Genomic DNA, 27,084 nt, shown 5'->3' on the forward strand with positions numbered 1-27,084 from the left:
ATTCCCTAGAAAGAATGCAAAGGACTCTAGTCACATTCCCCTTCCCACAGACATTCTGTTGCTCTTCCCCTAATTTGTCTCTTTCCTTCTGTCACCAAAGTATTCCAGATTCAACAAAAGACTCCTATCAGTTAAGCTGGTTAAATATATGAGTTGTATCTATGAGTGGCAGTCAATGCCAGTCTCACTTGGAGTAGACTCACTGAAGTTAACAGACACGGACAACTTAGGTTCATTAATTTAAATGGATCTACTCTGAATAGTACTTATAATCCTGCATCTTTTTAGTCAGAGAGCAAAATTTGGATTAATTTGGTGCAGAATCCCAGGTCGCTAGCACAAGCCATGTAACACAGACCCTCTCCATCACCAAACCTGTTTTAATTTGAGAGATGGATTGAAAAACCCGTCCCTTTACCATCTCCTTTGTGCAGTAAACAAACACTCTGTTCTTTTATAATTGCCCTAGATCATCTGGCAGAAACTCTTCCCCACCAATTAAAAGTGTCTTCGACCCAAACAACAACTCATTCTAGCCACTTTTAGTTTCGTTCTTCTGAATTAGGCACATTGGACCGAATATTTAACATTTCCTGTTGGGATTTTTTGACACTCTGAAGTCTCCCCGCCCCCTTTCTACCTCTCACACACACATTCAGAGAAGTCACCCTAAGGGTTAAATCATTCATGCCAGTTGCTCCAAGAACATAGAACCAATGCAGATTAAAAAGTAAACCCCGCCTCTCCTTTAGCTCATTTTAAATAGCATTTGGCATAGATTAAAGGATCCACATGAATGATTAGCCAATCTGTACACATTTATATATTAAATCCATTAAAAAAAAGATTTTGCACCTTCCTCAGAGAAAAAAACAGCAGTTCATTTAAGTGACTAGCTCCACAATCCTATCCATGTTTACTCAGAAATAATTCCTATGAAGTTCAGTAGGATTTGCTCCTAAGTATTGCAGCCACATAGCTCATTGCCAAGCTGTGCATTTCCAAATTTACTGAGAAGTAAAGCTTAATATGTTCAACATCGCTTACTCCTCTGTCTACTGAGGATTGCAGCCTTATGTAATAAACCTAACTGGTTAGTTTAGCAAAAACAAAATGCCAACTGCTTTGGTCTGAAAGCAGCCATTTCCAGAAAATACTAATCAGCTTTTGTATGCAGTCTTTCAACGTCATGGTTAAATATAGTTTCAGTGTCAGTGAGCCTAGAACTATTAAATGGGCCCCTTTCCTGCGTAAATGAAGCACTTGTCCCTGTGCAAAGCATTAGCAAAGCAGGTTCAGTGCAGGAGTTTTCTGGCGCACAAGCAACATTCTCTGTTGACAGCCAGCCTTCCAAGGGAAGCAACAGGGTCTTCTGGAGCCTGCTGTGAGACTTTTCAAAGAATGCAACAGGGGCACAGGCAATTTTAGAACCCTATTCAGACAGAGAAACACCACTTCCATAATATCCTCTCATTGAAGTGAATGAATTAGCAATGAACTTGCATTAGTTTGCCTGGCACTTTAAAAAAAAAAAGCAGCTTGCAGGAGCTCTTATCCCTCCATCCTGTTCCAGTTCATAAGCAGAAGGAAGCATTCCTGGAAAGTGGATTATACAACTTCTTCTGGTAATGGTAAAACTGAGAACTTGAAAGGGGGTGGCTTTAATTCCTTCCATTTGTTGGACATCACATTTTCATCTTTATTTACTCCAAGTGGCGGAGCTTTGTCAGATCTCCAGGCCAACAAATATTCTTCCCCCAACTGTTAGCCTTTGTATATCTAGGGCTGGGGGAGGAATCCGCAGAAGCCGGCTTCCAAAGCAGACTTAACCTGATCTGATCCAGGCGGATCATGACCTGGGTTTGATTGTGATCCACTTTAGAACCCCCAGGGTGAACTGGGACAAACTGGACTTCAAAGGGTCCATACAACCCTACATGTACTGTGTCCCTCCTCTGAATGGAAGAATCTTTATTCCAGCAGAGGATTCTGTGAGCTGAAAGGGGGTGAGGAGCTGATTTTGCAAATTCACTTTTCTACTGTAGTCTCCTGTGCTACCTTGTCACACTTTTCTAAAAGGTCCAGCCCTCTTGAGCAGATCTGGGGGCAACGTAAGGCTGCAGAGGGAAGGTGGAATAAGTGAAAATCACTTCAAATGTTAACTTGGACAGCCTTCCTTCAGCAGAGGGACACCACTGACTACAGCCAAATAGATGCCTGTGACAAGTTGTGAGTTCCAAGATCTGAGCAGGGCTTTGTTATCTACCATGACATAGAATCATAGAATTGAAAGGAACCACAAGGGTCATCTAGTCCAACCCCCCTGCAATGGATCCAGCTTACATAATCACTTTAGTTGAATTTGCCCAAGGGAAATTCAGCAGGGGTGGATTCAGATGACTTACTGTCAAGGCAAACTCAAGTAAAAGTTTTCTCCCCCTCCCAGCGTGTGGAAGTCAAAAAGGATTTTGATGCAATCTTCAAACAAACAGTAACAGCAAATGAGACTGCAGGGTTCAGAATGTGGTGGGAAGGGGAAAGAGGAGAGGCTGAAATCTCTGGTTCATCCTGTATACCTGCTGGCTGACCTTCCCCAGATTAAATTCCGAGGTTTCTCTAAAGCTACACTTCCTGCAACCCACCCTGAATCCTCAGAACAAAGTGCGTGCAAGTCAACCCCAACCGGCATGTGGTCGCTAAAGTCTCCACGTCAAAGGTTGTGTGAATCCACACCATAATTAATGCTGGTATGCGGCTTGAATTTGAGGGTTTCTCAAAAGGAAATAAATACTAACATCTGGAAAGCGCTAGTCACTCCTACTCTCTCATCAGAGGGCTCACTCGGACCATACTGTACCAATCCAATGCACCACAGCTGAGAGGGAGGTACGGCCTTTGGAAAGGAAAGACCCTCAACAGAGAAGAGCAGCCTCATTTCTTCTGGGCTTGAGCCAGGCGGCGACTCGAACGTGGAATGGCGCCTGTCTGAACAGACTTGGAGATATGGTGCAGGTCCCGGACAGACCGGACAGTCCATTGGGCAAGCTCCTGCAGTACTTTCATGCCCCTCATTTTCTTCTCAAATGAGCTCTTTCCACCAGCATCTCTGATACTTCCCAACTCTTTGGCTGGTACATTGTGCTCCAGCATTGCCATCAGTTCCTCCAGTTGGTAAGCGAGACCCGAGACCTGGAGCACAACAGACTGGATAGACTCATGGAAAGCTGTGTCGTCTGGGCTCAAGTGGGACCTCTGCTCTTCCAGGATTTCATCCAGTAATATCTGAAATGCCCAGTAAGCTTTCAGGTTGTCTCCTAGGCGCTCCGCATCTGAAATCTCGCTCCACTGTTCAGTGCCAGCTGTTGGCACGCCATCAATCGAGTCCAGGTTGAAGTTTTTGTCCAACTCTTGTTTCTCAACCTAGAAGAAAAGAAATCGGAAAGGGAGCAAGTAGGTGGGGAAAATAAAAAGGTTTTCAGAAATTCTGCCCATATTTTTCTAGAGGCAATCGTTACACCACAAGTGTTCACCCTGGCATTCCCCTGAACTGGACTTGTGATTTTATTGCTTTATCAAGTTTTTAGCTATTTTAATGGTTATGCTATTTAATTGCTTGTCTTGTTGTATATTTTAATTCAGGACGTTTTAGCGTTATTGTGCACAGTATTTTAACTACGGATTGATTTTATAATTGCAAACCACTTAGGCAATTTTGGCATGTAATCAGTATATAACTTAATAACTAATAATTACAGTATACAGTGTGGCAAATGTGGAAAGTCTGTGGAGGTGTGTAAACCTCATTCAGATATGGATTCCAAAGGTACTTCAAGAAGATGTTATACATGTAGCTTCCACAAGATGGCACTATATTATAGGAACCGAGTGGGTCCCATCCTGTTATTTCCACCCCTACCCTGCCCCAGGGCAGGTCTGTTACAAAATAATTAAATTAAGCCCCTGGTTCGAACTCTGTCTTGACTTCTGATAGGGATGGAAAACCTACTTCCTACCATGACAAGACTGCTCCAAAATATTCCTTCTGGGACAATTGCTTTGATGGACCACCAAGGTTTGGCAATGGAAATGAGTCCCCCACCCCCTTCCAGGTCAAACCCAGCTTGCTTTCCTTATTTTTCTTTGATCCCCAATATGTGCCTTAAAATTATTGCATGAGTTATCTGGAGCTATTTGTTCTGCCCTTGCTGTAACAAAGCGCCAGCCGAGTTGTGGGTGGATGGTTCTGCCTGTGGGCAGGGAGTGGACTCGGGAAGATATACGGCCCTTTCTAATTACTTGATTCTGTGCCACAGTGATTCATTTCCCCCTTCATTGTTAAATATATAAAACTATGAAGACTGCTTTCAAAGGGAGTGGAGTGAGGAGGAGCTGACCGGTGCCTTCCCATCAAGATTAGATGCCCTCTGCAGGGCTGGATTTACCGAAACACCAGGTAGAGATTAGGGGCTTAACAGTTTCAACTGGAATAAAATTAAATAACCTGATGCACAGAAGGCTCTAACTAAGCCCTGATTAGGAAAAACAACCACTTATCTATAATTATGAATCTCACTAGAAATCCAAATTAAAGGCACCCCATACTGGGAGCATTAAGATGCCTTATCTGGTAAAAATGGTCTAATTTGTGAGAGAAGAAAGAGCACAAAGCCCATTATGCTTTCCCAAGGGAAAGGCTCCCCTGGCTCCACACTCAGCTAAGCCGCACACCTGATCAGTGCAAAAGCATCACTTTTTCCTTACAGTGGAACGACAAACATTTCGCTCCCTCAGAAAGCTCAACGAAGTTTAAGATCAACAGGGTTCTTTTTCCCTCTGAAATGAAGCCCTGCTTTCAAAATTCAAAGAAAACAGGTGGCCAGAGCTTTTGAGGCTAAGCAAATAAGACATCTGAGCTGCAGAGAGTGGGAAGAAGAGTTTCAAAGAAAAGACTCACGTAGGACTCCAGGAGGCTACTGACATCTGAGCGCATCTTCCTCAGCAGATGAACGGTGCGGCGGCAGAGGTCGCGGTGGTGGGACATCCCAGGGAGCCGCTCTGATGAAGCCATCACCCGGTTCGGCTGCCCCAGAAGGGACAGCAAGAGCCAAGGCACAGCTCACATAAGGCTGGGTGTCCACAGAAATCCCTTGCTCAGCTCATGCATTCCAGAGGCCAATAGAGAATTCTCCACTTGTTGCATAGCCTGCCCGCTCTCCCGCCCTCTTCCATCCCCCGCGGCCTAGGGAGAAACTGCAAATTCCTGGCAGCAGAGCTTAACTCTCTGAGAGCAACACAGACATTTCACACACACACACCCCCCCCCGTTGAGAACCTCCAACCCACTCAGCACAAGACAACCAGAGTTGTCTATTCCCTTTTCTGAGGCTTGCTTGTACCCTCCCCCTTCCTTACATTATTTTTTACCGCTTTTATTTTGATTTGCCCGTGCCGGCTCAATGACCTCCTAATCCCTGTAAATTCGATGCCACAAAGCCTAGCCATCCGTGATAAAAGGCACAAAAGGAAGCCAGTCGCCCTACTGACAGCACCTTTAGTTGGATACTTTCTGTGGCAGCTGTCTAATGCCAATGAACCATTCCCTCAGGGATTATTACCTTGTGTGGCTCTCAAATTTTTACCTCCAGCAACTGTCTTCCTTCCACATCTTGTTAAAAGCCCAAATGGAAACAGCAACACAGCAGAGAGTTGTTTTGCATTTGCTTCATTCCCAACATCAAACATTCCCATTCATCACTATGCATTTGGACTGGGCTTGTAATGTGAATCCTTTCAGCAAGGCCTAGTCCAATTGGTGCTGCAGATAATGTGGTTTTTATTGGCTTGTTAAAATGGAAAATTTAATAAATATTATTAAAAAAAAATTGGTGCTGCAGAGTTGTATACTCCAGCTCGTTTCTTTGCTCAGAACCGTACTTTTATTTAAAAAACCAAAAAAAAAACCCCGCCATCACCTGACTGACTCAGCTAGGTACATATTTGCCTGGATATGCAACACATTTCCCTGTTAGCTCTACACTTAATGCTGGAGAAGACTGCTAGCACAAAGTGTGTGCCTTATCTTTTGAGAACAAGCTATTGATCCACGTTCCTCTCTTGGTTCTTTCTGCATGGTGCTCCCTACTTTATACAAGGACATGTGCAAACTGCTTCAGTAATGCACGCTGTTCACATCATCCATGAAAAGCAACTGGGTGTGAGTCAGCATTACACTGGCATGGAAAGCACAGACATGGTGTGCCCCTCTGCACATTTACTCCTTCACCCAGGGGGAGGAATTAAGCATTTCCTCTGATCCACTGCAAATTGCCCCCCTTCCATGTTTTGCAGCAGAAAAGTCGCCATCAGGCTAACATCACACAACACTGTATGGGAATACGTCATGTGGCTCCAAACAGGCAAACATTCAGTGAAGGTTGCATGCCTTCTTGTTTATCTTTAGGCTTTATGGTATGACAAAGTCAACTGAATCCTTAGTAGAAACAGAGCTACAAGGTACCCCCAGTTCAAACTGCATGGAGGCAGGAAATTCTCTACTTCAGACATCTACCAAAATTGCCTGTAAAAAATAAATCTAACCATCTGTCACACAGCATTTTGACAATTTGAGTCTCTGCAAAGCCAGTTTAACTCAAAGGTATGGGGACATCAGCCCCCTCCCCGCCTCTATCTGGGATTCATAGACACTTGGAACTTCATCCACAAATTCACTGAGAATTACAGTACCTCCATTCTCATTACTGCCACCACTTTCAGCTCCAATTGACAAAAGGGGGTCCAGCTAAAATTCCTATGTGGTTCTAATGGTATTTCTCAGTTCATTGTTTTAGGAAGAGTCTGGATGTTTTTTTCTTTTTTTAAAAAAATCTGTTTAGCAGCTTGCATTGGGGCCTGGCAGGATGCTTCCCTTCTGTGCCTTTATACACACACACACACACTATCTCAGATGGCATACAATTGGTACAATGTATTTCAACTGTTTGTTGTTAATACTAGTGATATACAAACAGTAGCAATTCCAAAGTGAAGAAGTCACCAATCAGTATTATGCTGCCTAAGGAACTTGGCTTGAAATGATTACAGCCCTCTCGTTTGACATTTACTTCTAGCCCACTCCTCTCCTATGCAACTTTCCTAAAGACACTATATATCCTAATCTGGTTTTATCTACCCCATACAACAGGGCTTGCTTCTGTTCAGTGACCTAACCTGCTTAGTACTTGCCTGATAATGCAAATGAGGCCAATAACTTTTTTCCTTCATCAGTCTGTTGCATCCCACACAACTGCTTCCAGAAAATCTTGACATGGGTGCTAATTAATTCATTTTTCTGTTTTCTATTAAGGGTGACCCACCCAGAGACTTATACTTTATTGTGGAAGTAAACAGTAAGGTTTCCCAGACAGAATCCAGTTACAGTTTAAATGAACCATACCTATTCTTCCAGTATCTTTTCAGTGTAAATAATGTAAGGTAATATCTAACGAAGTAGTGCCATTAGCACGAAGACTGCTGGCTGTGTAACAGAAATTACCGTACCCCCCTCTCTCTCCATGCCCCGCTATGTGATCTGCAGATCTCCCAAGTAAATTTGGGGAGGGCACATGAGGGAAAGTTTCACTGCACAACCAGAAATCCTTGCGCTAACTGAATTACTTCATTGGATTCTGCCCATAATCTCTCAGGAATGTGAATGAATCAACCATTTAGGTAGAACCCAACCACATAGATTGGCGTGCATCCCATCAGTTGGAAACAATCTGGCACCAGGTGGTGTAATTCATATCAAAATTGCTTCATTCGTAGACATTTCAGTGGTATGGGATTGCTCCTGCACTGATGCAGGTGCATGGAAAGCAGCTTCCTTTGTCTTTTCCATATAGACAGTATGCAATGAGACATGAAATATTTTATTTTCCCCCTTAAAAGTATTTATTTTGGTTATGGCTTACCCATCTTAAACACAAGAGATGAAAAACAGTATCCCTTTTTATTGTTTTATTTATTTTTGTTTACATAACCCTTAATCAACATGGATTTATCACTGCCCTCCCCCGACACCCTGCCCCAAATCTCCATCACTTGGTGGAAATTTTTATATGCAACAAGGCTTTTAAGCAATCAAAGACTTGTCAATTCAACCATCCCTTCCCTTAACACTAAAAAATAGGGGTGTGCCACAATGCAACACAGCTCTGTTGCCACCCAGTGGCTACTACTTCAGGTAGTTCTGCTAAGTATCGCAAATTCTGCTCCCTCTCTGGTAGGAATTTACAATGCTAGTGCAGTTTGCCTCTAGTTCTTCACTATCATCCTGGAAAGCTGCTCCAGGGATTTAGCAGTTCTCCCCCACCCTACAAAGACTCCACCATATTGCCATTGTTCAGAAACTATTTGAAGTAAATGGACCATTTCTAACATACTAAGCTCACCCACCATTGAAAAACCCCTGAGCTTCCTGTTGACATCACTTCTATTGGTGTTCATATAAATGCCGAAGAGAGAATTCATACATATCAGATTAGGAAATAGGCTTATGTTAGCTCTTTTTTTGGTGGTGGTGGGGTGCAGGATGCACACCATCTCTCACACTGACAGGAAGGGGATCCAATGCTTACACGGACAAGGTGAGTCTACAGATTGGACAATACTACAAACTGCTTCCAGAGTGGGTCAGTATCAAATTAGTTACTGTAAACTATCCCATATTACAGAGGAAAGGAGATTATATAGCTTCAGCTCCCAGCACCATGCTTCCTTCCCATGGGAAAAAGCTTATAAGAAGAAAATATAAATAGTTTATTGCAAGTATTATAATAATTGATTGAAGCAAAACTGCATGCGTATGGTGGGAGACACATTAAGGGGAAGCAGCAGGAACAGTTTATGTCAAGGCAAATGGTTTCAGTTCATAAATCTAGACCAGAAGTTATTCACCCCAGAGTGCAAGGAGCTGACCTGGTGAAACACAAGACAATGTTTCTTTGACAAAATCATACACAGACACACATACACACACACCAACAGAGGGGAAAAAAGATCAACAGAGCTGTCTAGGAAAGGTAAGTAATAAGCTGATGGGCAACTCAAGTTGAGAAAGAACTTCAAGTACTTTGGAGACTACCTACCTACAGCAAACGTTAACAGCCCCTACAACACTGAAAAAGAGCCTATGATGTGTTCTTGCTGGTACAGCAGTGAAATTCCTTATACTGTAGAAAAGAGGACAGCCCCTTCAGCAGTATACAGAAGAAGCTCTCAACTGCAAATACCTTTCTGGTGTCAACCCTAATCACAGGATACGTAGCTTCATGTCAAGCCTGTAAAACACACAGCCTAAAGCCACATGCAGCACCCCAGCTACACACTGCAGCCTAGCAGGTTGTTGACAAACCTCCAACCAGTCTGCAGAAACGGAAGGAACACAAGTTGGTAAATAAAAACCCTGGCAGACAGCAATAGTTTGCATCATTTTAGTGCCCCATGGAAATACCCGGTTGATGCTTAGCTTCCAACTCAATAAAGGAGCTCCATTTACACATCTCTCCAGATACTCAAAACTGTGGCTGGGAATGATGCTAGCTAGTGCTATCCAGAGTAATTTGGAACTACATGAGGTAGAACTACAGTATAGACTGAAAAACCTATTTCTATAACCACTGATTTAAAAGAGGGTGGCAACATTACCAAACAAAAAAAATCAGGATCATGCCTAAGATAATTCCTCATTCTCGGTTCCTGAATACACTAGGCCAGTAAAATAGAAAAGTAGGTTCGCTGGAATACTTTGTTACCACAAGCTGTCGGGTAACAGTCAAAAGCTCATGCAAATTATATCCAAGTAAATTTTTGAGGTGTCAGTTGCTTTTCTCCACAAAATGCTAGACTATTGCACTCCTTAGTGATACCCCAGTCACCACGTATGACAGAAACAAGAGGATATGCACCTATGTGAAAGTGCTGGATATATGGCCAAGGAGGTCTGGAGCTGCCACCACTCAATGTCAGTGTTGCATCTAAATAGGTTTTTAAAGACTGGGTCCAAGCATCTTTGGACAGTCAATCTATTCAGCAGTCTATATATAACACATCCTCAAAAACAGGCTTTTCCTTAATGGCATTATCTTACCAAAACTAGAGAAATGCAAAACTAATAATGCAACTTAAGTGAGCAAAGCGTTAGGAAAGCTGGGGGGAAGAGATTAATGGCTGACACAGGACAAAGCTTTGAAGTGGGTATTACTTCTTCACAAAGAAATCCTCCCCCTCCAAACAACAACAAATGCTGAAATCTCCCTGTTCACTAGAAAGGGCACAAAGACCTATTCTGCTACACTAGCACTTCCTTCAAGCAGGGAGATGGACAATTCCTTAACATGGTTTGCTGAAGAGGCTGCTTCCATTTTATACCCCTTAAGAAGAATTAGTTTGGAAAGAAAATCCTCCCTAGACAGCTGCTAAGAGATCCTGTTTTAAAAAATAAAATAAATAAGGAATTTGTTATCACAACTTAAAAACAAGACACGTTCAAAGTGCAAATTTTCTTTTACCAGTCTAGCACCCATTCTTGTTGCCTCTCCTACACAGGGCTTTTGCAGCCAGAGCAACTGTAGAAAAGGATGGCACCCCTTATGAAAAAGTGAGCACCCGAGTGCCAGAATCCCCTTCTCTCTCCTTAGTGAGGCAGAAGGAAGGATGAGAGAAAGGGGGAATATATGCTGTTTTACAGCTCATCCTGCTGAAGGGTCCTAAAGTGCCAAGCTATATTCCCAAGCCCTAGGAGAAGTAGGAGCCTGCAAAGGGTCAGAATTTAATAATGCATAGAAAAGGATGACGTGACTGGGAGGTGCAAAGTAGGGTTTTGAAAATGAGATAGTGATCCAGAATACAAACACCTTCAATCTTGCAACATTGGGTCAAGAAGCAGGAAGTTTGCTTACTGTGGAAGGGCAGGGAGAGGGATAGGCTCTGGCTGCTTCCCTTCACTGCATTACAAGAATTCCTTGCTTTGTCAGTCTCTGCGTAAAGGCAACATTCCTCTCCAAGAAGGGAACTGCGAAAGAATGTGTAGTGATCCACTCTGGGAGGGAGGAGAGGTGGGGCAGAGGGGGAGCAGGCCCTTTAGTTATTTGACTAGTAATTTAAATGTTTTAGTTTCTCTATACTGAATAAGCTTTTCCCATTTATTTATTTTTTTAAATACAAGTTCAAGTTGTCCCAACACCCATGTGCTCCTTTTCCCTATTAAGGTCCTGTAGAATCAGAATCTTCAATTAGAACTTCAGTGGTCGCTCCAAGGATCTCGGTGTTCATGACCAGCCCTTCCGTACTCTCGCCACTAGCAGTGCCAACAAAGATCTTCCCGTCGGCCATCAGATTGACCCGATCACCCCCACTGCAATATGCCTTGGGCATCCCGTCAGGGTTCAGCAGTAGACATTCTCCAGGAGTGGTGTTTCCAAGGGGATCTGGAAGAAGGGGGAGGCCCTGGCCATCAGTGGGCGGGACAACAGACTCTGGATTGGTACCCAGGATCTCAGTGCTGGTGATGAGGGCGCCTGCATTGGCTGCCAGGGCTTCAGCAATAAGCACCTCTGGGTGACTCTTAGCCTTATGTGCTACAACGCTGTCTTTTTTCTCAAACTTCTTTCCACAGATATTGCATGAAAACTGGTAAAATGTATCTGCGTCATGCTTTTTCATGTGCCAGTTCAATGAGGCCTTCTGTCGGCAGGTGAATCCACAGATCTCACATCTAAAGAAAAAAGTGGGGTGGGAAAAGAATTATGAAATATGGCTGTAAGAATAAAGTCTTGTAATTTACAACACAAGGGAAACCTAGCCTCAGTCATTGGCCAAATGAGTTGCTCCGCCTTACTTCCTTCCTTGCCCCAGAGGTCCTTAGTAGACCTGTTCCCTGTTAGGCAAGTAGCTGAAAGGTGTCACCAGTGTGAGGGCAGAGAAATTCTGCCTGAAGAATTCTGGCACAATACAGATGTTATTTCTGCTGCTGATACTACAGGAATGTGATTCTTTAAACAAATATTTTAGAGCACCTCTGGCCTATCAAGTTGGGCAGAAGAATTCAAAATAAGTTAAGAAAGAAATAAGAGTGGAATACAGAAGGGTAGCCTAAGAAAGGCACCCAAAGATATAGCTGGTCTAATCCCTCATGACTAGAGACGCAGGATAAAGCATGACATTACTTACTGTAACGGCTTCTCGCCTGTGTGGATCATTCGGTGAACTGCCAGATTGTGAGAACTCTTGAAAGCACGGGCACAGTATTCACAAATATAATCCCTTTGATCTGTAAAGCAGCACACAGTATTCTATAATCAAGTCTTGTTCCTAATCAGATCCCTATTTGTACAACTGGAAAATGCCTTAATGCTCCGATCATAATACTCATGTTTTAAAATGTTTTCCTTGTAAGAGTGAGGGGGGCTGTTTAACAGTAGCAGGGATATATTTCTCAGCTGAAAATACATTTGTATATCACTACCAAGCCATTCCTAGATGTTACTTTCATGCACCCTTACTTTTTCTTTTCCAAAAAGACTCCAATGAAGAGGGAAGGTATGGAAAACCTCCACACTAGACTTGCAAGGTACACAAGGAGGAATGCAGTGTCACACTCTTCTAGTTGCTCCATCAGTGCAAGCATTTATGTTTGCCCAATGGACCAATCCCCCCCCCATGCTGTTCTGGGAGCTCTTCTAAACCCAGTGTATTTAAGGGAGGAATGGGAGGGGAAGCCCCACTGAACTAGTGGGAACCTTTGCGCTGGCTACTGTGCTGCATTAGTTGAATCTAGGCCAGACTATTTTTCCCCCTGGGCCAATCACAGGTAAATAGTATTTCTCTTTGAAGACTATTAAAGTTACACATTGCCCATTTTAAGGTGCCTGTAGGCCACAACTTCCATACAAATATATACAAGCAAATAAATGTGCATACTTGCACAAAGCCCTTTCAAAACTTCACCCATAACAGACACTGCCCTTGGAAGAAACAGTCCGGGTTAGATCAAAACAAATGCAAGAACAAACAAGAGCCATAGGGAAGTAGCCAGAAATAGGAGGCAGGGCCAGATTTCTCTATAAGGACATAAAATAGCTTGATAGATATAATGTAAAATACTTAATTTGCATTTGAGTAACAGTTGCTGGTCATTTCTTTTTTATTTATAAATAACTAGTATTTCATTTGTTTCGCCTTCTTCCTCACATCAGTTGGGGAACCTCCAGACCATGCAAAATCAGGCCCATAAGGCCAGCCAATTTGGCCATCACAGCTCTTTGTGGCCAGCAATGGTCATCTATCATTCACCTGATGTTTAGTAAAAGCTGGCAAATTTAAAGAACGCAGAATACAAGCCCCACTGCCAAGGGAAAATAGGAAGCATGGAGCTTAGATTGTTCTCTTGTATTGTTCCTTTGCAGCAGGGCTTCCATTTGCCACTGTTCAAACTGACTGCTGAATGCAAGCACCACTGCTCTCTGGTGGGTTCAGATCCTTCTGATCTGCTATCAGGTTACTGATATGTCTGCCTGCTTTTCAAAAGTGGTTCCCCACTCCTACCCTACAGATCAGATTCAGTGTGAGGGGAATACAACAAGAGAACTTTAGGAGGTTGGACCTAGTATTTTGCCTACTGCTTTCTTCTGTACTAGTCATCGTCAACATTTTGAGTGTATATGTGTAGCAGATGGTCTACTTTCTTATCTGAATACGGACATTTCAGTTTACTTTTTGTGAATGTCAGAATATATGTATCCAGACAAAATTTCTTCAGGATTGTTCAGATCTAAATACTGACACTTGACAAGTTTCAGGCACCAAAAATTAAATGGAGAGGGGGAGAAGTGTGATTGTTGGAGAAAAGGTGGGCTATTAGTGTAATAATAAGTAAATAGTAAGTTTAATATTAACCTTTGCCCAGTATGTTATGAGTAATTGCAGCTCCTTTCATATGGAAAAGGATGCCAACCTCCACTATATGGAAGAAACTGATGAACAAGCCACCAGGATTAGGTATACAGATTAACCTCCCCCCCACCCCATCAAGTTCATATTTTTGGGTTGGTTTGATGCTGGCTTGTGATAAAAACTTGGGGATCTAGCATAACCTGCAGGTGCTTATTTTCAAAGCTAGTTTAAGCTGTGACCAAAAACCTAATGGGCATTTTAAGGCCCGAATACACAAAGAGAACTCCTCCACCTTTGCACTGAAGGTTTTATTTCAGCATTTTATTAAACACTGAAATTACTACAATTTCTATTTGTTGTGCACATCACACCTGGATTGAGGTTTCACACACACAAAAAGAAAAACTATTCATTTTCCTCCAGGTGGAGGAAATAATAATAATAACCTGGTGGAGTCGTGTTGCTTACCTAGCTTCCCAATGCAGAGGTTGCCACCAGTAACTGAGAGGAGACATGGCGTGGGCAGTGTTGGGAGGAGCAGACTGCCTCTGTCACTGTGCCTGCACTGCACTGCTCTCCCCTCCCCCATTAGAGGCAACAACCTTCACATTGGGAATCCAAGTAAACAACACCACACTACCCTGCTGGCCACTATTGCTTTCGTCCTATGTTCTTTAGCAAAGTGTGGCAATTTTGTCTTATAGCCTATACTACCTGTATGGTGTTTGGCATGCCGCAAAAGTTGCTTCTGGAGCCGAAATAGTCTCCCACAAGACGGATGAGGACATACATATTTTTTTTTCAGCAGATGCTGATATTTGATGTGATGCTGAAAACAAGGGAAACAGAAGGTTCACAAATATTAAAAATAGTAAAAATAGTAACAGAAGAAAGGTTCCCTGGTAAAGTCAAGCCCAGCATTTGTGACACTTTAGTACATGCATATAAAGGGCAATAATGCAACATTTATTTTCTTTATTAAATTTACATCCTGCCTTTCCTCCTAAAGGATTTTCTACCAACTCATGGTAGTATGAGGGCTAAGGAAAATAGCACTGATTACACAGGCCTTGGAATTATTTATAACTAAAAATAAATAGATGCAAACAGATAGTAATATAGTGGTGCCCCGCAAGACGAATGCCTCGCAAGACGAAAAGCTCGCTAGATGAAAGGGTTTTTCGGTTTTGCTAGACGAATTTCCCTAGGGGCTTGCTTCGCAAGACGAAAACGTCTTGCGCTTTTTTCTTAAAGCCGCTTGAAGAGGCGCAGCTGCGACGGACCATGCTTCGCAAGAGCGCGAGGGCCCGGGCGGTCGCGCCCAGGCGAGGCTCCGACCCACCATGCCATGCCGATGCCACGAGCAAGCGAGTGAGCGAGCCCAGGCCACCAACGCAGGACGCCGCCAGGCGCGACAGGGGCGCCGGCCGGGGTACGCGCGGCGCACCCACGCCCGGCCCTAACCCGCGCGGGCGGGAAGGGCGGGCAGCGGGCCGGCAATCGAGCGATCGAGCGGAGCACCGTGGCGGCGCCCCACCAGGCGGTCGGAGCGAGGCGGCGCATGCCGCCCGCCGCCGCCCCCGAGCGGCGCGGCTTGTCGGCATTCGGGGACGGTAGCCCGCCGCCCTCCCTCTCTCCACGGAGGGCAGGGCGCGGGCAACCCCTCGGCCGGCGGCGGTGTCCGCCCGTCGACGCGCTGGGAGCCCCTCTGGGCGCGCGCGCGGGTGGCCGGCCGGGGGCCACCTGGCAGGCAGCAGCGGGTGTCTGGGCCAGCGAGCGGGAAGAGGGATGCGCCGTCGCTCGCGTCGCCGCCGGGTCTTTCTCCTCTGGCGTCCCATCACTGGGCAGCCGGGCGCCGGGCAGGGGGAAAGGCTTCGGCTGCCCCTGCCGCTGGCGGCCCCCTCGGACCTCTCCGGGCATGGGCCCGTCCACCGTACGAGGCCCCTCGGGCGTGCCGGCCGACTGGAGGGAAACTCCGGAGGCCCGCAGGGGGCAGGGCAGCGGAAGCGCGGTCGGGGGGTCGTGCAGTCCATGTTTCCCTCCGCCCAGGGTCCGGGTACCTGGCGCCCTCCGGGGCGGCGGTTCAAAGATTCGAGCGGCCTTGTCGCGCAGGGGACGAGGCCGGGGAAGCGGGGGCTCCGCCTTAGCCCCCGTGCCCCGCGGTCGCGAGGCTGCCCGCCGGCGGGGCCTCGGGCCGGGCCGAGCGCCCGGACAGTGAAACCCCCCCAAAAAAGAACAAAAAAAAACACACACAAAAAAGGCGCAGCTGCGACAGACCGTGCTTCGCAAGACGAAAAACATCGCAAGACGAAAAGACTCGCGGAACGAATTAATTTCGTCTTGCGAGGCACCACTGTAAATTATTCTCACCTGCAAATAGCGGGGATGTGCAAGAACTGTGCCACATCCTTCCATCTCACAACGTACGTATTGTATTGGGGGCTTTTTCCTAAGGAAAAAACAGGAGAGAAGATGGGGACAGAATGACATGGAGTACTGTTACAAATGTAGACAATATACTTTTCTAATGAACACAGAGAGGTGGACTGCAAGGGGTGAGCAGTAAAAGAAGCCACATTAGTCTTTTGACATGGAAAAATTCTTTGAAAAACCTCAATAAAAATGTTACTTTAAAAAAAATGATTTTTCTAGAGTAACTGTGGTTTCTGAAATCCTTTGCAGAAAAACATCTGCACTGTTGTGTTCAACACAACTTCTGCTCCCCATTCCTTTAGGGCCTGACTCTTAGAGGGACAATTTATCACTGACGCGGTCAGCCATCCCCCAGAAGCAACTCTTTGGATCACAATGTATTTGGAATTTAGAAATGTATACAAGCTGCGTCATTATCCTCTTAACAGGATGGTTTGCAGTTGGGACTACGAAGTTTCGTTTAGGTTTTCTTGCTTTTGTTTAACCATGAATATTATAAATGGTTCCAGTTACAGATAGGAAGCCGTGTTGGTCTGCCATAGTCAAAACAAAAAAATTTTTTTCTTTCCAGTAGCACCTTAAAGACCAACTAAGTTAGTTCTTGGTATGAGCTTTCGTGTGCATGCACACTTCTTCAGATACACTGAAACAGAAGTTGCCAGATCCTTCTATATAGTGAGAAGGTGGGGAGGGGTATTACTCAGAAGGGTGGTGGGAATGGGTGATTGGCTCACTTTACAAAGTATGCAAGAATTGAGCAGGCAAAGGAAATACAGTATAGAAAAAACAGCACAGAATGGACCTGAATCAAGGATAGAAATTTAATCACTCCTGTAAACATACTGTATCAAATGGGATTAGGTTATTTGAAAAGAGACTAGTGTAAGCCCACAGAAGGTACTAGTTTGTTCCCATGTAGACTGTAGAGAAACCTGCTATGATACACAGAAGAGTCTTTCATTTTTTATATGCAAAACTAAATACATGGGGAGGATCTGCCTCAGCAGAACTTTAGATAACCAATATCCAGTTAGCCAAGTTTATATTGTATCACTACATTAAGATAGAAAAAGTAAAAGAAGCTCACCTCCTTTTGGGAAGTCGTGGACTCTTGTCATCTTTTCTCCTCCTTCCTCTTCTAGAACAAGACCACAAGGACAAAAGCGAAAACAAAGAGAAAAAGAAAGCACAATTACTGATGTACATGCAAAGGGAACTATTCTTCAGATGGCAAGTTGATTAATGACAAAATCTACCACTAAAATAAAACAAGTACAGCACAGAACAAGTAGCTTATTCGCAATAAAATGTAACTTATTTACATATATTTCTGTTATCCGGCTGGCACAGAACTCATTCTAACACAACCAACCCCCAAGCAAGCAGATGTAAGGTAAAGGTAAAGGACCCCTGGACAGTTAAGTCCAGTCAAAGCCGACTGAGGTGTGGCACTCATCTTGCTTTTCAGGCCAAGGGAGCTGGTGTTCACCCACAGCTTTCTGGGGTCATGTGGCCAGCATAACTAAACCGCTACTGGTGCACGGAGGACTGTGATGAGTGCCAGAGCACAAACGCCTTTTACCTTCCTACAGCAGCAGTACCTATTTATCTATTTGCAGTGCTATGCTTTCAAACTGCTAGGTTTGCAGAAGCTGGGACAGAGCAACGGGAGCTCACCCCACAATGCAGATTCAAACTGCCAACCTTCCAATGGGCAGGCCCAAGAGGCTCAGTGGTTTAGACCACAGTGTCACCTGCGTCCCAATGTACAACTTTCAGAAGATATAAATTCTAGTATTGCAACATGTTTTTTCTAATAGGAACTTCTTTTCATTAAGGGATCTCTCCAGAGACCTAAAATTTTCGCTTGGCTTCCTAATCAAACCAATTCCTTGAGGTCTTATCAACTCCTCCCTTCTAGTCTTGAGGTATATGTGTGCAGGCAAAGTAAAGTAAAATCTTTGCAATGGGGTTTTGTGAAAAGTACACTGCTGCCTTCTACTTCAAAAGCAGAGGGAAGAGATATAATCCCTCCCTCCTCCTCTGTGGAGGGAAGAAGAGGTAGTCTCTCTATCACAAAATTATTGTTATTTATTAAACTTGTTTTTTTATTTATTTACAAAAACTCAAAGTGACTTATAACAATAAATTTAGATAGGCTTTTACAGAAAATGCAAGCAATATCCTTGCCACTGTTGCTGTTTCTTAGAACACTCCCGCGGGAAGGGTGAGAAATCCCTGATCATTACCTCTATGAAGGTTCTCGAAGAGAAAAGTGAGGTGTCTTTCCCTTCCCACTAAGTCCTAGCATGCAGTCCTAAATTTGGCCAAGAGCATCTATTTAGGAGGGGAACAGTTAGCCAACTCCAGGATCATTATTTGCCCCTACCCTCAGTACCACCAATACAGCATGGATGTTAGAAGAGCACAATGCTTTCATACACCTTAACATTCTGAAATTTAATTTGTATGCACAACACAACTGCAGGATCTAGTACCCCTTTCCCCTCAAAAAGAGAAATGCTGCAAGTTTCTACATCTTATCTAGTAAACAAAGACCCAAAACCATGACTGCAGGTAATCTCCTATAAATGATCAGATGCCACAGGTTCTTCAAAAACAAATGAATATAATGTGCTTGTACAATGAAACACTCCCCATCCTAAATCTGTTCTGGATTTCCTCCTCAACCCTCCAAAGAATATTTGGGGTGAGGGTGCAGGAAGAAGAAGAAGAGAGAAGTGAAGTTCCATTGGGTGAATGAAAGTTGGTCTGCTTATGCAATGACTTTGTTAGATTCAACTCAATAACTTATTTGAGCTCAGTGTAATGCCATGCAAAGTCAGCAGATAACTTCGATGTTGGTAGAATACCAGCTAGCAGAAAGAATGAACCAGACATTCATCTTGGCTCTGAAAATCTACAGAACCACTCAACTGCAGACTTCATAGCATGGGTGATATAGAAATAAATATTCCAGATCCAGTACAAAGCACATTCGTGGCCTTTAATTTTGATCACATTAAGAGGCTTGTGCACAAAGCCACAGAATTTTACTCACTTCCTAGGTGGCTCCTCATCTTCTCGAAACTCACTTTCTTCTTTGACTTCCACCTCCACTTTAATCTCTTTCTGTTTCTCTTTTTCTTCTTTTCCCTTCCCTGTTTTTTTCTTCTGCTTTGGAGCTTCCCTGCAGAAACAGACATCACATACTCGCTACTTCAGGAAACCTTTCATCTGCAGTTTGGCAATAACCTGAATCTTCTAGACAATTCTTCAACAAGGATTTTGAGGCACTTCAAGTTTTCATGTTTGCTATCCCTGTAATTAGTAAACATGCCTTGCTCTCTGCCAATTTTTAAAGAGTCCAGTTGCTCACAAAAGTGGGAACTTAATATTTTTGTGTGTGTTTTTAACTATGGGTCTGAACTGGCAGCTATTCCATTAGCCCATCAGATTAATGACATACAATTCCTTTTTGCTTGGAAAATGGAACACACCTGTCTAAATGTGGTTTATAGGTTTCATCTCTGGGATCATCTTTGAAAGGAACCTCTTCTTCACTGATAAGCATTTCTTCTTCATCACTGTTGATGCAGTGAAGAGGAGAAAAGAAAGTGAAAGGATGAACAGAAGAGAACAGTATAAACTTCATACACTTTTTCTGGGCCTTAAAATATTATGCACAGAGTACACACTAGACAAAAGGAACTTTTTCTGGAACATGCAAAAGAGACAGCAAGCTATCTGTTCACTTGCTAGGAGGCTGCATCAGCAATAGTTCAAATAATCCAATAACAGGAATCATATTGCAGGGTAGTGAGAATGCAAGTAGAACTAACATTATCTAAATCATTCTCTCTCTTTGTAACAATCTCTTTAGATATATCTTCTATTTTCCTATCAATTTCAATGGTTAACAACTTAGCCCTCATCAGTTCTAAAACTGGCTGAGCATTTATTTATATGGTAGACAGTTAATCCCCAATGCTTCAAACCTCCAACCCCGGCTACTGGCAATATTTCTATCAGGTAACATATTAGGACCACAGGCTAGCTTCCCCTAACTTTAGAGCATCTAAGCAAGTCAGCCTCTGAATTAATTCAAGACGCCTGTTTGAATCAGTTTCTTATGTGCAAACCAATATTCTAAATACACTAATTATGGAAGAACACGGCAATCAAAACTTCTTACCTGATTCCAGCTGGAGATGAATGCTCTTCTGTGACCTCTAAAAGTTAGAAACAAAAGCATATTTTTATCTTAATAAGTATGGACAGTAATCATCAGCATCTGAGAACTGATGGCGCAACATGTCAAATATCCGTATCATGGTTACGTATGGAGATACTGTTTCCAATTTTGCACAAAAAGGACAGTACATAAGAATACGTAAGAAAATTACAAGCCCAAGCCACACAGGTATCAATAGTAATGAAATGTGTTGTGTGAAATGCTAATAGCTTGCATTTTAACAACTAAGCTATATTTGCACCTGGTCTGTGTAGCACGTGACTACATGGGCAAAAACTATTTTTAGCAACTGTCAACTTTAAGGCACAATACTAATTTGTGGCTTTCAAATCCTATAAATTTTATGCTTTACAATAAGGTTGGGGAACTTCAAATGCAGTCTTCCAAGCCTCTCCATCTGGTGCTTAGGACTCTCTTCACATCATACCCTAGGCCACACTCCTTACTGGTCCTGCTTTGCATTTTTCAAGGACTGAAAGCAGCACATACCGAATTCTAACTGGTCTGTGTTTGGTTCTGATTTGCAGATGAGCTGCAAAGACCCAGTCTTGGATCTAGAGCTCCGTGAATTATCTGTATCACACTGACGAACAGCAGCTGCTGCCCTGTTGCTACGCCAGCCCCGACTGGGCCTGGCTATACCGACTGGGGTTCCAGCAGCAAGAATATTTGAGACTTCTTCCTCTTCTGTCTCTTCTTTGGGATCTGTGATATAAATATCAGGTGGTGATTATTACTTATTAGTTACTTTACTCATGGAAATGATGCAAAGGGACTTACAGACACAACAGAAATAATATAACCAATTACAATAAACATGATCAAAAACCTTTAAAACCCCAAAATTTTACAAATAAAAGATACAGGCAGCGACCATTTTGCGCGTGTCCAACTGATGTATGACCACCAACAATCACACCACTTTCGGCCCCGGAAAGAGCAGGGAGGGCTGACGCCCAACCTCTGACACATGCAAGTAACCTGGTATGCAACTGCCACGCAAATGAGGAGTTGCCTGTATTACAGATCTTGCCTCACTTATTTTAAATATAGGTGTATTTTAAAGGCTTCGAAGGGCAAAAAGCCCAGGTTAAAAGGGAAGTTTTTCCCCTGTGCCTAAAAATATAGATGGCACCAGGCAAGACTCTTGGGTGAGAGCAGGCATGGGCAAACTTGGCCCTCCATATGTTTTGGGACTACAACTCCCATCATCCCTAGCTAATAGGACCAGTGGTCAGGGATGATGGAAGCTGTAGTCCCAAAACATCTGAAGGGCCGAGTTTGCCTATGCCTGGGTGACAGCATTCCACAAGCAGAAAATCACCAAGTGAAAAGGCCTGCTCTCCTGTTACAATCCTACAGACTTCCCAGGGCCCACAGAGAAAGGCCTTAAATGATGTCCTCAGAGACCAGGTCAGTTTATCTGAATCAAGAATAAAAACAACAACAACTTTGCCTTTAGAATCATATAGCTGGAATGGAACAAAAAGCAATGCATTCTCCAGACCACAAAGAATCACAAGCTGGGAGGTGCAGCACTAGAGAAGGGCACTCGCAGAGTAAATAGCTCGAGACAAGTTGCACAACATTTATGTAAACTTTGTTTATAAATATTGCTTTTGCTGTGAAACTACCCACCCTGTGAAATGGTCTCCCTTCAATATTTAGTCAGCACCAATAGTAATTATGAACCTGTTCACCTGGGCCTTTGATATGTTAGACCAGTTTTACTTTCTCTTAGATAAAGATATAATTTTTTATACTCTAAAGGTGGTCAATGTGCTTGATTTTTAATGGACTGACCTACGTTGTACACTACTTTGGCAACTTCTAGTTTCAAAGAGGAATATAAACTGTAATAAGTAAATAGGCAATGCTCTTTATAATAGGCTGCTCTGTGCAATCACTTTTATACAAAACAAATAACCTCTTCTTATACATTCTTTCTTTCAATGATTGCTTTTGATACTGTTCATTGCACCTATTCCGGATCAAATGCATTTCTTAAAAATAGTTGACCAAAAATGGACACATTGTTCCAAGATAACCATCAACACTTGTCTGAAGCTACCAATACCTCTATACACTATCTAAAAATGTTTGCTCTAACAATCCCAATACTTCTTACCTTCCACAACCTAACCTATGAACAATTAGAGAATAAATCAATAAATGCTGACATGCAGGACACTTGCTGTGTGATTATCTAATGTAAGGCAATTTAAATCTGGCTATAGGAAAGCTCCAGTAGCGGTAAGGAGAAAGACACCTGCACACAAAGCTCTCCAAGAGGAAACAATTTTTCCTACCCCACCTGAAATATTTTGTTCTCTGGGTAAACTCTTAATTTTTACATTTAAGGAAGGAGAATAAGAAGATTGGGCTTTCTGGAAGAAACAAGACTGCTAATTCAGTGGACACGCATTTCTCACTGGTATAAACAGCAGCAAATGAGTCTTTACAAAGGACCCGAAACCTTCTGAAAGAAAGAAAAAACTACTACAGAGTAGTTGAGTCTTTGACAGAGGGTCCTTAGCAAGTTGAAAGAAAGTAGAGTTTATATGTCTATGTCTAATGACATTTATTTGGCAGAAACTGCTCCTTCAAGGTCCAAGAAAAGGCTGATCAACCCCTCTCACCCCTCATAATCTTAGCTAGCAGAAAAGAGAAAATAGGACCTGCAACTCATATTAGAAGACACAGGATGCGGTTACCATACCCTGCTTCAGACATGCCAGTTTCAAATAATTAAATAATGTACTATTTGATTATTAATGAAATGTAGCTATCCTGGAAGTAGGTCTCCCACATTTTAATTAATTATATTAACAGGAAACCCAAGAGGAAATATATACTAAAGATATCTAAATAGAGACGTTTTCTTTAAACATGTCAGCTACAGATAGAAAGACAGTAAAATTAAAAAGGGTTTTGAAGTAATTAAAGGTGTGCAGCAGACAAATGATCAGTATCAGTTTTAACTGAAGGTGCATCAGACATAGCCACACCTGATCCACCATCCATTGACAAGATATATGACCAATGTATATATGTACATATGACCAATAAAAGAAGCGATCACATTAAAATTAAAATTATAATTGCAAATATGACAAGTCAGCACATCCAGATGGGACTCGTCTAGCCTGTGAAATTGACAGTACTGTAGTTTAGGATAGACTGAAGTACTGAAGACAATGTGAAATCAACTCATGGAATTCATTTACATGAGATGTTTTGATAACCATTAGAGTTAGGATCATTTTTTAAAAGGTAGGTCAAGTTCAGAAAAGAATCTATCAACCAACTGTTATAGCTAAAAACCATAATAGCTAAAAATAAAACAATGGACCGAAGCAATACATCTCCGTGATTCTACAGTTGGTAACAAACAATTACTACTATTCATGTGAACCTCTCAAGGATATCCAGATGTTTACAAGTTGGGAATGGACTGCCAGGCTAAATACAATTGAGGGGAGTAAATGTATTATATGTGACACATTCAAATCTTACCTTTCACCACAGTTTTATCCAGGCATCTGAAACGAAATGAAATACATGGTGAATTTCTGCTGAAACCACTAACAGAACAGCATGAAAAGTAAGATTTATTCTAAGCATTATATCTGCTTCAACAAAATATATGTTCCTTTTCAGGAAGTTTCATCATTAAGGATGATTGTAGGGGTTAAAGCATTGCACTAGGAACTAGGATATACATGTTCAAAATTCCACTCAGTCAAACACTATCTTTTAGTCTAGCCACCTTCATAGGACTGTTGTGAGGAGAAAGCTGGGAGAGAAAGCATCACATACATTGCTTTGAGCTCCTTAGAGAGGAGATAACCTTTTGTAACTAAGGAAAAGGTACATAGCTGTGCTCACAAGTGCTAATACTATATGCTTAGGGAAAATTCCAGGAAATTATTTTTTTTTGCCACAAATGTTGAGAAATGTCCTAAATGTCAGTCCTAGTTTTCCAGTTCTCTCACACAAGCACTTCATTCAAGTGCTAAGCTATTTGATTAATTTTATTACAGTTCTTCATTACTTTTCAGGGCCAAGTCTTCAGAAAGCAACATATACTTTCTCCCAATACTTTTCCCCACCAAAAAAAGAGGGAGGGGGAAACTGGACAATGCTTATAAAAGTACTGAGCGTAAGCCAGATTTCTTCAGCAAGGACCACACAACGCCACCCCACTTCAGGGCCCCCACCCCTGGAAGCATTTATTACCACCAACTAGCCACTTCTCCTATGAAGTTAAGCTGACCCTGTATAGAAACTGGCCCTACAAGTCAGGGGCGTGTGCCTTAATCCCCAATTAGTACAATGTAACTGTCCCTAATTAACATGAACACGCACAGATGCTGTGTGCTTCCCACTGCAGACTTCCCTACTTGCAGCTGCCTGAAATAATTCTGGGGATATTTACCTAGAAGAAAGCCGACTTGAACTCTGTGGGGCTGACTTCAGAGTAAACATGCTCAGGATTACACAGCGCATGAAGCGCGCGGCATTCTCGTCTGGGGTCGTTGCCATAACGCAAAGAGGCACTCAAAGTGAGGCAACGCGGCCAAGTTCCTGAATGTACGTTTTCGCAATGCCATTAGCGGCAAAGTGGGGATGCGACAGGGAAGGGGGGGAGAGAAGCAACCCCTTTCTCGTTCACCAGCGAGCAGCGCCAATACTCACGCGCCGCGCGGGCTCTCCTTCCTGCCGGCAGCGCCGGGCGGAGCGGCGGTTGGTTGCGGCTCAGCCTCGGAGCCGGGCACCGACGGCGTCTCGGGCCCCTGGTTCTGCCGGGCGCCAGGGCTACTGCGGCGCCGGCGGGGATATTCGGCCTTCCTTCGGCGTGAGGCGGCAGCAGCGGCAGCTGCAGCAGCGGCGGCGGCCGCCCGTCCCCGGTCTCGGCCTCCTCGGAGCACCCGACTGCCGCCGGACTCCTCCCCCTGTCCAGCAGCGGCTGCGGGAGTGGGCGGGGGACGCCGGCGGCCGCTGGGAGGCGGAGCGCTCGCCTCTTCGCTCTCTCGTGGCTCCTGCTGCGGCTCTTCCTCCTGGGTCTCCGCCTGCTCGGGCGCCCCCGGCATCAGAGCAGCTGGCGGCGGCGGCGGCTCAAAGGGCGGCCCAAGCGGCGGCGGCGGCTGCCCCTCCTGCTCGTGACAGCAGCGCCGAGCGCTCCCCCCGCCTCTGTACAGCGGGCCCCCGTCCTCCCGCGCCGAGCGAGGCCAATCAAGAGCGAGTTCGGAGTTCAGGCAGGACGCAAGGTCTCCCCCTTCGCTCTGCGCCAGCCAGTCAGAAGGGAAGGTGCCGGACACACCCCACCCACCGCTCTCCCGACTCCACCAATCGGCGTCGCCAAGGCCGGCTGGCTCAAGACGCTCCAATCAACGGGCGAGCTTCGTCGGGGGCGCGCGCGCGCTGTCGGAATCCTGACCGTGGCGCGCGCGTCGTAGAGCGGAGCCGTTTAACAGTTATCTCTCGCGCGCCAAATGTCATTCGTTACCCTGAGGAAAGGGCATCGTTGGGGAGGCTTCTCTCGCTCTCTCTCTCTCTCTCGAGCTACGGAACCCTCAGTGCCACGCAGTGACGCTGTTCTCGCGAAGCCCTCAGTCCTGCCGTTGTCGCCCCCTCCCCCCCCGTCCGCTCCGCAGTTTGGGCCGGTCTGGTATCCCACAGCCTCTGGTTTTGACGAACGAAACGAAAAAGAGATTCGGTACCTTCCGAAAACCTGTTTCCCTGAGCTTCACGCTGTCCGCGTTTCTCGGAGCTTCACGTTCGGGAAGGATTTAAAAGGAAAAAAAAACATTGTAGCTTCTCCTTTAAGAAAAAAAAAGCACCGTCGTGTGGCGGGTGAAAGTCGGTGACAAAATGGCGTCCAATGAGGAGAGGCGGGACTTGCGGAGGACGCGCGCATTTCCGCTCTCGCGGCTAGAACTGCGCAGCCGCCGGCCGAGCCGGCATTATGGGAATTGTAGTTTATTGTATATTCATAGTTACGCGTACAAGCCGAGGAAGAGTGGGTCCCATTGGCCACAGCAGGATTTACTCCTAGTAGACATGCATAGAGCTGGGCTGTATGTTTGAAATCCCACATTCTCTTACCTAGGGAGTACATTTAATGGAACCTATTTCTAAATAAGGTTGCACTGGAAAGTATTATAAGGCCAGAATGCATGCATCTCTTGGGATAATTCACTCCCAAACGACCAACATGCATATCTGCACCTTGAAGAAGTGCATTCCTCTGTCAAACAGCTCTTACTATCAGAAAGTTCTTCCTGATGTTTAGTTGGAATCTGCTTTCTTGTAACTTATTGTAACATTGAATTTCCAGAACACTTTGTAACTTTTAATTGTAAACCAAATTAAACTCTTAGTCTGAATACCTATTTTTGAGTTTTCTGCCTGCCTCCTTCATTTTCATATTTTGTAACAGCCTT

The 27,084-nt window shown here is 44.1% G+C and overlaps 2 protein-coding genes across 3 annotated transcripts; both read right to left on the reverse strand.

Moving 5' to 3' along the window:
* Positions 1-2,305: 2,305 nt before the first annotated feature.
* CNTF (ciliary neurotrophic factor) lies at positions 2,306-5,332 on the reverse strand. The gene is made up of 2 exons (XM_053397937.1): positions 4,955-5,332; positions 2,306-3,420 (listed from the first exon to the last, which is right to left on the reverse strand). Exons 1-2 carry the CDS (start codon positions 5,066-5,068, stop codon positions 2,932-2,934), a joined length of 603 nt encoding a protein of 200 aa, XP_053253912.1. The 5' UTR covers positions 5,069-5,332; the 3' UTR covers positions 2,306-2,931.
* Positions 5,333-8,802: 3,470 nt separating this feature from the next.
* ZFP91 (ZFP91 zinc finger protein, atypical E3 ubiquitin ligase) lies at positions 8,803-26,715 on the reverse strand. Of its 2 annotated transcripts, none has more exons than XM_053397959.1 (11): positions 25,337-26,715; positions 24,155-24,180; positions 21,128-21,343; positions 20,579-20,615; positions 19,884-19,970; positions 19,445-19,573; positions 17,471-17,518; positions 16,321-16,399; positions 14,665-14,779; positions 12,229-12,328; positions 8,803-11,773 (listed from the first exon to the last, which is right to left on the reverse strand). In XM_053397959.1, exons 1-11 carry the CDS (start codon positions 25,729-25,731, stop codon positions 11,263-11,265), a joined length of 1,743 nt encoding a protein of 580 aa, XP_053253934.1. In that variant the 5' UTR covers positions 25,732-26,715; the 3' UTR covers positions 8,803-11,262. The 2 variants fall into 2 exon arrangements, with proteins under 2 accessions (XP_053253934.1, XP_053253925.1); XM_053397950.1 differs by having other exon boundaries at positions 17,471-17,521; positions 25,337-26,714.
* Between the last annotated feature and the right edge of the window lie 369 nt (positions 26,716-27,084).

This window comes from Podarcis raffonei, chromosome 1, assembly GCF_027172205.1.
Source record: "Podarcis raffonei isolate rPodRaf1 chromosome 1, rPodRaf1.pri, whole genome shotgun sequence".
NCBI lineage: Eukaryota > Metazoa > Chordata > Lepidosauria > Squamata > Lacertidae > Podarcis > Podarcis raffonei.